This window comes from Mandrillus leucophaeus, unplaced genomic scaffold (genome assembly GCF_000951045.1).
Source record: "Mandrillus leucophaeus isolate KB7577 unplaced genomic scaffold, Mleu.le_1.0 Scaffold7, whole genome shotgun sequence".
Taxonomy (NCBI): Eukaryota; Metazoa; Chordata; class Mammalia; order Primates; family Cercopithecidae; genus Mandrillus; species Mandrillus leucophaeus.
In genome coordinates, this window is record NW_012107585.1 from 4,639,968 (window position 1) to 4,651,487 (window position 11,520).

Sequence of the window (11,520 nt, forward strand, 5' to 3'; positions counted from 1 at the left end):
GGAGCTGTTCCTTTGTCCTCTTGAAAGGGACATGGAGCCTGGAGCTGGCAAAGCTATTTGGCATATAAAAATAACAGAAAGTAGACACAGTGGTTTACAGCTAAGTGGCAAATCAGCTGGGACTGAGTCATTTCAATTCTTACCAAGCCAGACGCTCTAATGTCAAACAGTTTGCAAAGCCTGATAAAATCTGTCTACAGCCCTCGTCGAGTGTGTGTGAGAGCATCTCAGCCTGTGCTCAGGGGACACGTTTTCCCCAAGATTCAAGGAGCTGTTTCCCGGAGAAGCCCCTCCAGTTTTCTGACCCGAGGCATGAACTCATCATTGCATGGTGCAACAGGAGCTAATCATCCTTCCAAAGAACACTCTTGCTTTCTAAAATCTTGACATCTTGTTCCCCTTGTGTCTATTCCAAATCTCAAGCCCAACTTTTTCTTTTTCAACAGTTAGCACTTTTCAGCTGGAAGATTTCAGGCACAGGGATACAAGCTTTTGACTTTAGGGCAGGGCTTTTCAGCCTTGACACAGCTGACATTTTGAGAGAAATAATTAATTCTTTGTTGTGAAAGGCTGTCCTGTGTATTGTAGGATGTTTAGCCACATCCATGGCCTCTACCCACTAGATACCAGTGGTGACAACCAAAAATGTCTCCAGACATTACCAAATATCCCCTGGGAGCAAAAGCTCATGAGCCCCTACCCCACATCACACACACACACAGACACACACACTCCACGTTGAGAACCACCACTTTAGGGCAATGGATTCATTTAGAGCTGTGATATAATGATTACAGACTTCTCTGTCTGCTCATTTGTCAAATATTTATTAGGCTCCTACAGTGTTCGCAGTGATAATGGCCACTCCTCATCACTCTGTAGCATTATCTCACTCAGTCCTCTCAGCCTCCCTATTGTGTAGGTGTATCATTATCCTCTCTGCAGATGGGAAAGCAGAAGCTCAGAGACATATACTCACCTATTCAAGGTCACAGAGGTCAGTGTGTTGCTGAGTCAAGTTGGTCTGACTGCAAAGCCCAAGCTTTCATCACCATACACTACATAGAACATATATCCCAAAGCCTTGCCTTTAAGGAGCTCATAATATATTTAGCAAACCAAGTTTCCTATACGTGAAAAGTAAAAGAATGCAAGAGTGAAATCATAGGATAAGATGGCAAACAAAAGCAAATCACTAATAAGAGTACTTAGTTCATGAATGGAAGATGCAAAAACCATCACCAACACCATCATCATCATCACCATCATCCTCACCACCATCATCCTCATCCTCACCACCATCATCATCATCACCATCATCTTCATCACCATAATCACCATCATCATTACCATCATCATCACCATCAACATCATCCTCAACACCATCATCCTCATCACCATCATCCTCACCACCGTCATCATCATAACCATCATCCTCATCACCATCATCACCATCATCATCATCCTCACCATCATCATCCTCATCACCATCATCCTCACCACTGTCATCATCATAACCATCATCCTCACCACTATCTTCACCATCATCATCACCATCATCCTCACCATCATCATCATCACCATCATCCTCACCATCATCATCATCGCCACCACCATCATCACCATCATCCCCACCACCATCATCATCACCATCATCCTCACCACCATCATCATCGTCACCATCATCCTCACCACCACCATCATCATAACTGTCATCCTCACCACCATCATCATCATAACCATCATCCTCACCACCATCATCATCCTCACCACCATCAACATCACCATCATCCTCACCACCACCATCATCACCATCATCCTCATCACCACCATCATCACCATCATCATTATCACCATTATCCTCATCACCATCATCATCACATTGTGTCAGACACATCCTTATCCCTCCCTAATATTTCAGTAATTAAAGAGCCCCATCCCACTCCACACCATCGCACTGTCCTCCTACCTCTCTTTGATTGGTATTGTGATTATAACATTCCAGCCGGCAGCCTAAGCTTGATGTTCTTAAAGCATCTCCTTGCAAAAATAGGCCTTGCAATTTCTCATGATGTCTCTTGAATACACTTGCACTTCTGCCCATCCCTCCCATGGACAAGCCTTCTGAAACCAATTGGTATAGAACCAATGGGCTTTCACTTGCATCTGAATCATCTGGGGGTAGGGGGAGAGCAGGGAAGAAATGTTTCTGAGAATGCATATCCCTGAGCCCCATCCACAATTTATTTGGTCTGAGCCATTGAGGCTTCCTTAAATCAGCTATGAAGTGATGGAGAGAGTTTCTTACCCATCTTCTGTCAGTGTCAGATGGGAAAACTAAAGCCCAGAGAGGGGGAAGAACCTGCCAAAAGTCTCACAACAGGAATTTTTTAAAAATTTTTTATTGCCATAGGTTATTGGGGAACAGGTGGTGTTTGGTTACATAAGTTCTTTAGTGGTGATTTGTGAGATTTTGGTGTACCCATCACCTCAGACATATACACTGCACCCAGTTTGTAGTCTTTCATCCCTCACCTCCTTCCCACCCCTTCCCCTTGAGTCCCCAAAGTCCATTGTGTCATTCTTATGCCTTTGCATCCCCATACCTTAGCTCCTAGTTATGAGTGAGAATATACTGTTTGGTTTTCCATTCCTGAGTTACTTTACTTAGAATAATAGTCTTCAACCTCATCCAGATTGCTGCAAATACCATTAATTCACTCATTTTTATGGATGAGTAGTATTCCATCATATATCTCATATATATATATATATATATGCCACAGTTTCTTTATCCACTCGTTGATTGATGGCCATTTGGGTTGGTTCCACATTTTTGCAATTGCAAATTCACAACAGGAATTTTGATCTCCTGTCAGCTAAGTCAGATCTTTACACTAGGTTTGTTACATAGGCTATATTATTATTATTATTATTATTATTGCAGTGGATATGGTTCATATTTGTATTAGACCAGAGGTCAGCAAACTATTCCTTAAAGGGCCAGACAGTAAAAATTTTAGCCTTTGCTGACCAGGCGGTCTCCCTTGCAACCACTTAACTTTGCTGTTGTAGCATGAAAACTACAACAATGGATGTGGCTATGTTCCAATAAAGTTTTATTTACAAAACCAAAGTGGCAGGCTCACTGGCTGTAGTTTGCTGTAGTCCCTGTCCAGCACTGAAGGCTGCCTTTTCTTATCCTCAGCTGTTCAAAGGCTCTGGCTGCATTTGATGACTGTATTAGTAAGCTATGGCTGTATTACAGATCACCTCAACATGGAGTGGCTTCAAACAACAATTTAGTATTGCCCCCAAGTCTACATGTCAGCAGGGTGTTTCTGCTGGTCAGGCTGACTCGGCTGATCTTGGCTGGATGTGCTTATGTGTCTACACCCAGCTGATGGGTGAGCTGGAGGTTGACTGATCTCGAATGGCTTCATTCACAAGTCTGTTGGTTGGTTGCTGGCCAGGGTGACATGGGTGAGATGCTGAATGTCTCTCAACACCCAGCAAGCAAACTCAGACTTGTTCACATGGCAAGCAGAAAGGGTTCCAAGAACAAGATCCTAAGTACCCAAAGCCCCTTGAGGTCAATGATGGTGATGATGATGGTGCTGGTGATGATTATTGCATTTTCCATCTGTGAACTGGGCTCAGCATGACCACAGTTACCCTCTCACCACATTCCACTGGCCAAAGCAAGTCACCAGGCCAGCCTAGCTACAAGGAGTGTGGGGAAAGACTTCCCTTCTTGATGGGGGGAAGCAGCAAAGTCACATCCCAAAGTGTGCAAAGCAGAGAGGGATGGCGTTGTTGTAATCAGTCTACCAAAAGGCACCAGGGCCGGCCCTGCCTGGTGATTCCTGAATTCTCAGTTGTCATATCAGCCAATGCAGATCAGAGTCTGGTCAGTCCCCTCAATCCCTGTGTGATTGATCCCCAAAGTGGCTGATAATTCCAAATCGACTGTGTAGGGATCAATTCAATCGTGTAACAAGAGACCGACCTTTACCTTTAAAAAGGGAAGGGGGTGGTCTCTAGGAATGAGAAACAGCCTCTCGTTTTTCCCTCTTAGATGGCTGGGCTGTGCCCCACAGCCTTTAATGAGTGACTAGGCAGCAAGTGCAATGCCTGCAACCTGTGTCCAGATTTGCCCTTGGCAATCAGCGTGGGGCGCTTGGAATGGCTTTGAATGCATTTTCCAATTTCTCTTAGTAAAAGAAAAAAAAATGTTTTCTTCTCAGAGATGTTTATGCCCACTGGGATTCTGGTTGGTACAGCAGTTTTAATAGAGTGAACTATTCAGGTGTGCTGACCGCTGGCACTCGCCCGGAGTTCTGAGCTCAGGGACTTCGGAAGCAGGCTTTGTGTATCCCCGTTCAGCATTTTCACCTCCTATACCCTGCATTTAAAAAAGTCAATGTTCTCTCTTTTAATTTGATAAAATCCAAGATACTATGCTATGACCTGACACATGATCATTATGAGAAAAGACCGATTTCTATCAAGCATGCTTCTGGGGACTTTTTTTCACTGCAGATTCGACGAGCAATCATCAGGTTTAGGGCACTTTTTATAAACGGAGAAAAAGGACCAGATCTATCAGAAGAAACCCTATTCTGATGAAAAGGGAGTCTCTACCCTCTAACAAGAGACAACATCCACACTGTCATTAAGAGCATGAATTCGGAAGCCAGACTGCCTGGGCTCACATTCCAGCTCTGCCATTTGCTGTCTTTTGTGACCTTGGATAAGTCACATGGCCCTTTATGCCCCAGTGTCCTCATCTGCAAAACGGGGATAATAATAGTACCTTCTTCACAGGATTTTGTAAGAATGAAATTAGTTAATGGATATTGGGCACTTAAAACAGTGTCTGGCATACAGTAAGGACTCTTACAGGAAGTATTCACCATTACTACTACTTTGTTGTTCTGCTGTTGTTTTTGTTACTACTGTTTTTTTTGTTTTTGTTTTTTGTTTTTTTGAGACGGAGTCTTGCTCTGTCGCCCAGGCTGGAGTGCAGTGGCTGGATCTCAGCTCACTGCAAGCTCCGCCTCCCAGGTTCACGCCATTCTCCTGCCTCAGCCTCCCGAGTAGCTGGGACTACAGGCACCCGCCACCTCGCCCGGCTAGTTTTTTGTATTTTTTAGTAGAGACGGGGTTTCACCATGTTAGCCAGGATGGTCTCGATCTCCTGACCTCATGATCCACCCGTCTCGGCCTCCCAAAGTGCTGGGATTACAGGCTTAAGCCACCGCGCCCGGCCACTACTGTTTATTATCTCAGTGGTTCTGTATATAAGAATTATGCTCAAGGTGCAGTGGCTCACGTCTGTAATACCAGCACTTTGGGAAACCGAGGCATTGAGCCCAGGAGTTTGAGACCAGTCTGGGCAACATGGCAAAACTCCATCTCTACAAAATACAAAAACCATCTGGGCAGGTGGCACATGCCTGTAGTCCCAGCTACTCAGGAGACTGAAGGAGGAGGATCGCTTGTGCCCAGGATGCAGAGGCTGCAGTGAGCCAAGATCACGCCACTGCACTCCATCCTGGGCAACAGAATGAGACCCTGTCTCCAAAAAAAAGAAAGAAAAAAAAAGGAATTGTGCTCAAATTATCAGTTCAGAAAATATCAGATCTGAACCAATTCATTCCCACCATTTTCCATCAGTAACTGGAAATCTATTGAGCACCCTGTGGTGGACAAGACTCTGCAGGTTGTAGGCTCAAGGGCTGGAAAGCCCAGTCAACAGGTAGTTACAATAGAGCAGGAACCCAAAGGTGAGGACAAGGAGGACACACTGTAGGGATGGGGATGCTTTAGAACCTCCTTAGAGTGAGCCCAGCCCAGACCTACAGCAATCAAGGAAGGCTTCCGGATGGAGATGAGAGCTGAAGCCCAATCACTGAGAGTCGAGAAGGAAGAGGAACAGGAACATGTACCAGGAGCAGGGAACAGTGCTGAGCATGTCACCTCACCCTCACTCTCACCTTTTAAGAGAGGTACTGCAATTACCTCCATTTTACAGATAAGAAAACTGAGGCTCAAAGAAGTTAAGTAATTTGGCCAAGGCCACGGGGCCAGTAGATGGCAAAGCTAGAAGTTTAACCTGGACGGTGCAAAAAGCGAGCATGCTGAGCTTGAACGACTGAGTGGATTTTTGCCAGGCTGCAGACGGTAGCACAAGGAACAGGCGGGGCAACTCAAGGCTGGAGAGGCGGACGGGGCCTCATGTGTGTCAGAGCATTAGTTTGCTGGGGCTGCCATAGTAAACTACTAGACTGGGTGACTTAAAGAACAGAAATGTATTTTCTCACAGTTCTGGAGGCTGACAGCCCAAGATCCAGGTGCTGTCAGGGTTGGTTTCTCCCAACCCTCTCAAGGTTGGAGGATCGCTCTCTCCCTCTCTTCTCTGTGTCCTCACATGGTCTTCTTCTCAGTGCTCGCAGCCCTGGTGTCTCTTTGTGCGTCCAAATTTCCTCCTCTTATAAGGACACCGGTCAGATTAGATTAGGGACCACCATAATGGCTTCATTTTTCAGTGAAGCCCCTCTTTAAGGTACCATCTACGAACACGGTCACACCCTGAGGTACAGGGGTTAGAGCTTCAACAAATGAATCTGGGATGTCCACAATTCAGCCGATTACAAATTATTTAGGAAGTTCAAAGATTTTAAGCAAGAGAGGGAGAGGGTCAGGTTTGCATCTGTTCTTGTCATCTGCAGAAATGAATCTGATGCTCACATGCCCCACATCCCCTCCACCACCTTGTGACCAAGTAGACCCCATCTCACCAATTAACTTCCTTTGTTTATTTCCCTCCCCACCCCACATATCCCAAAGCCCAGGTCTGCAGGGGCTCCAAGTTGCAAAACAGAAGAACCCATAGGCCTCTGTCCCAGCCTCTCGCAACCTCCTAGTGTTATGGGGAGGGTATAGTGAGGTGCTCATGGCCCACTGCCAGGCATGTGGCACAGCTAGCTGCTGCCATTGCTAAATGCTGGACATGTCCTATGTGCCCAGACCTACCAAAATGCTGTCACCTGTGGGGCCCAAAAAGGTGTTAAGAGAGAAGAAACAGACAATAATTGAAAAGGGGTCAGGTGCAATAGCTCATACCCATAATCCCAGAGCTTTGGGAGGCAAAGGCAGGAGGATCGCTGGAGGCCAGGAGTTTGACAGAAGCCTGGGCAACATAGGAAGACCCCATTTTTTCCAAAAAAAAAATTAAAAATTAGCTGGGCATGGTGACGCGTGTCTGCAGTCCCAGCTACTCTGGAAACTGAGGCAGGAGGATCACTTGAGCCCAGGAGTTGGAGGCTGCGGTCTGGGGATAGAATGAGAGCCTGTCTCTTAAAAAAAGTTTTATTTAATAAAAAAATGGAAAAGACTATGGGCTTACAAGTCCTTTAAATTAGAAGTAAAGGAATAGTAGGCGCTTAGTAAATCATCTGTGGAAGGAAAAGACTCCAGGGAAGAAAGGAAAGAGTTTCTCACCGTAGTTTTCCAAAGACCTGGTGGATACAGTCACCCTAGTACACAGAGGTGAGGGGGTGGGGAAGGGCAGGGCTGCCTGCTTCAAGCTGAGCAAAATGCCTGCCTCTCAGAGGATTAGCCGAGATAACCCTGGGCCAGCTCCACGCTTGAGCCCGGGGATTGGGTATCACCTTCTGAAGTGGTGCCTTCCTGGAAACAGACAGCAGAGATACCTTCCTGCCCCTGAAAACACCAGGCCTAGGAACTCTGGGGAGTGCTGATGAGGGCAGGATGCAGTTTCAGAGAAGAGCAATTACACAGGTTCTTAATGGAGGCATCTGGCCCATTAGCGCAAGAGGAGAAATCTTGTGGGGAGAGGGGTGGCTGGCCAGGACTCCACCTTGTTTCCAGGAAAAAGGCAGGCAGCAGGTTAACCCTCTCCTGACCTCGCTCTCGGGGTGCCCACTGCATCGGCTTCATCAGCACCTCCTCAGAGCCCAGGCCCGTGAGAGCACAGACATGGAGTCAAACTGACACTGGTTCAAATTCTCACTAATCCTAGCAGTGTGACCTCAAGTCACTCATTGCCCCTCTCTGAGCCTCCCATCCCCCATTGTAAAGAGGAGGTAGGGGAGGTATATTACCTATAGGGTTGTTGTGAGCTTTTATTTTATTTTTTTTTGAGATGAAATCTTGCTCTGTCACCCAGGTTGGAGTGCAGTGGCGTGATTTCGGCTCACTGCCACCTCCGCCTCCCAGGCTCAAGAAATTCTCCTGCCTTAACCTCCCGAGTAGCTGGGATTACAGGCACCCGCCACCACACCCAGCTAATTTTTGTATTTTTAGTAGAGATGGGGGTTTCACCATGTTGGCCAGGCTGGTCTTCAACTCCTGACCTAGTAATCTGCCTGCCTCAGTTTCCCAAAGTGCTGGGATTACAGGTATGAGCCACCGCACCCGGGCTCATTGTGAGCTTTAAATGAGATATTGAGAACCATCTCAGTCACCAACACGCTCTGTGACCTTGAGCAAAGTGATTGCAGCCCTCTGAACCTCACTTTCCGCTTCTCTAAAATGTGCATAATAATTCATACTCCAGCAGATTGTTGGAAGAATTAAATAATGTGTATAAAACGCCCCTGTCAATACCTGCCTACTTGTAGGTGTTTAATACAAAGTGTCCAAAAAATCAGAAAATGTAAGTGAAACATATGTGGTTGTGGTTGTTTAAGACAGTCTTACTCTGTCACCCAGGCTGGCAGGCAGTGGCATGACCTTGGCTCACTACTGCCTGGACTGCCCTGGCTCAAGCGATCCTCTTACCTCAGCCTCCCGAGTAGCAGGGATCACAGGTGCATGCCACCACACCCAGCTCATTTTTGTATTTTTGTACGCTGGTCTCGAACTCCTGAGCTCAAGCAACCCATCTGCCTCAGCCTCCCAAAGTGCTGGGATCACACACATGCGCCATCATTCCCAGCCTGAGACATATTTTTAAACAGTGTTTTAGTGAACATTTGCAAGTGATATGCTCTATGTGTTTTTCTTCAAAACCCAACTACATTTTCAGGCAAAGGACTCATAAATGTAAAGCAATGCATCCAATTTTTAATCTAGGAGGAAAAGAACAATTAACACACTAGTTTCCCTGTTACGCTGTTTCCAGACTTTTTACACACTCTTTTTATTTATTGTACTTTTATCAGATTAACAATTGGACATACATAGGATGCTGATTCCCTTGAAGCCTCTCATTTACCTGAGTCAAGACTTCCAGCTGGGGGACCCTTCCTTGTTTCTCTCCCTGCTATATACACAAATTCTCAGTAACTGGCATTGGATAATATCATTCCAAATGGGCTATCACCTACTGGCCTGGTGACCTGGCACAACTTCCTCAAGTCCTGTGAGCCTCTGATTCCTCATCTGTAAAATGGGCTAAAGAATATCTCATGGGCCCATTGCAAAGGCCAAATGAGATGATACATGCAAAATACTTACGCATGCTTGGAGCATGGTGCCCACTCCCTCACTGGGAGCAAGTACCGCTACTATTTTGATGGCTATTTTTGTGAAGAATGTTGTTCTAACAGGATCCCACTGTGTTCCCTCTCTCTGTCTTTGCAGCGAGCCCCTCTTCCGCCAGCTCTGTGCTCTCCACTGGCTTCTGGAGGCCCTGACTATCGACCACACCCACCACACCATGAAGCCTGTGATCACCTGTTGGAACCCAAAGTACGCCTTAGCCCTTCACCTTGTCTTAGACTAGCAGTAGGCTGGGCGGTGGGGAAGAGATTCCTGTATGTTCTTCCACTCCCTTTGCCATTTTGGTGGGTAGGCTGTTTTAGGAGCTCTTCTATGTGCTCTGTGGGATCTGAACAGGGGAGAACTAGAGACAGCTTCTGCAGATTCATGGGAGCCCGCTGTGTGCATCTCCTTCCCACGTCTCTTCCCAACTCCACATTCAGTGACATCGCACAGGTAGCTTGAAATCAGCCAGCCACATGGGAGTATTTACACCACAGAAATTGGCAGGCTATGGAAGCACATCACTGGATCCACAGCTCGACTGCTCTCCAACTCTCTTCTTGGACTGTGTCTCCCTAACACTATTCTTAGTCTTCTTCCTTTTCCTCCTCCTTTCCCTCCCTTTTAATCTTTCTTTTCTTTTTGTTTTTATTTTTATCCTTTCTTTCAAGGTTGTCTTTTGTTTTGCTTTGGTCTTTTTGTTGTTTAATTTACATTGGTGGCTACTTCTCCACCTGGATCCAAGGGAATATTTGGTACTCGTTTCCCTGGAGCCACTCGGTTTGTACAGGCAGAAGCTCCAGAACATGTTGTCTAGGTCAAGAGAAGCGTTAGGTGTCCCCACCAGAGGAGAGAGCTCATGCAAAAGCTTGGAGGCCACTGTTGCAGGAACAGCATTGTACACACAGGGCAGAACAAAGAACAGACAGGCATGTAAAGGCATTGGTTCTTTAAGAAGAGTCAGGTTGTTCGCAAGAAGGGAACAAACAAAAGTAAAGAACCCTGACTTGAAGAATCAGATTTTCCCTGTGAAAATAACAGGCTGAGTTAAATAAAATAGTTCCCCACTCCCGGTGCTAACCCATGCCCACTCATAGTCCTGGCTCCCAGGCGGATCCAGTCTTCCTCTTCCCAAAACCTGAGTCTCTTTTTTTTTTTTTTTTTTTTAAGATGGAGGCCACCCCTGTTGCCAGGCCAGAGTGCAGTGACGCAATCTTGGCTCACTGCAACCTCCATCTCCCAGGTTCAAGCGATTCTCCTACCTCAGCCTCCCAAGTAGCTGGGACTACAGGTGTGCGCCACCATGCCCAGCTAATTTCTGTATTTTTAGTAGAGACGGGGTTTCACCAGGTTGGCCAGGATGGTCTCAATCTCTTGACCTCGTGATCCACCCCCCCACAGCCTCCCAAAGTATTGGGATTACAGGCGTGAGCCACTGCGCCTGGCCAAACATAAGTCTTAATTAACTCTTTCCTCTTGAAGACATTTATTACCCATCCCCTAGATCTCCTCCACCCCCAAGTCATCTTTTACACCAGGACCCAGAGAAACTAACCTCAAATGCAACCAGCAATATAAATCAAGCATCCGTTGGTAGATCAGTAACTCCAATCAATTCAGTGTTTTCAGTTGGGATGATTTTAAAACTATAGTCTCTTTTGATACAAGCGGTTGACAAGCTTTATTTTTTTAAGCACCAGACACTCATTTTTTAAAGATAGAAGCCCCTATAATGTAAAAGAGACTTTTCTAAACGGAACTTCTTCATGAAGCAAAAGGTTTGGGAGCCTGGGAGACCTGGGACCCCTCCAACTTACTTCTGTCTCCACCATGGCACCCTAGTTATTTCCCTTTTTTTTTTTTTTTTTTTTTGAGACGGAGTCTCACTCTGTTGCCCAGGCTGGAGTGCAGTGGCGCGATCTCGGCTCACTGCAAGCTCCACCTCCTGGGTTCAAGTGATTCTCCTGCCTTAGCCTCCCGAGTAGCTGGGATTACAGGCACCCGCCA

The 11,520-nt window shown here is 46.3% G+C and overlaps 1 protein-coding gene across 1 annotated transcript in view; it reads left to right on the top strand.

The window, feature by feature from the left end:
- CCDC60 (coiled-coil domain containing 60) overlaps window positions 1-11,520 on the top strand; it is a 205,499-nt gene that overhangs the window by 140,151 nt on the left and 53,828 nt on the right. The window contains exon 5 of the mRNA XM_011964410.1: window positions 9,613-9,720. Within this exon, the coding sequence (XP_011819800.1) occupies window positions 9,613-9,720 (108 nt within the window). The remainder of the gene's footprint in view (window positions 1-9,612; window positions 9,721-11,520) is intronic.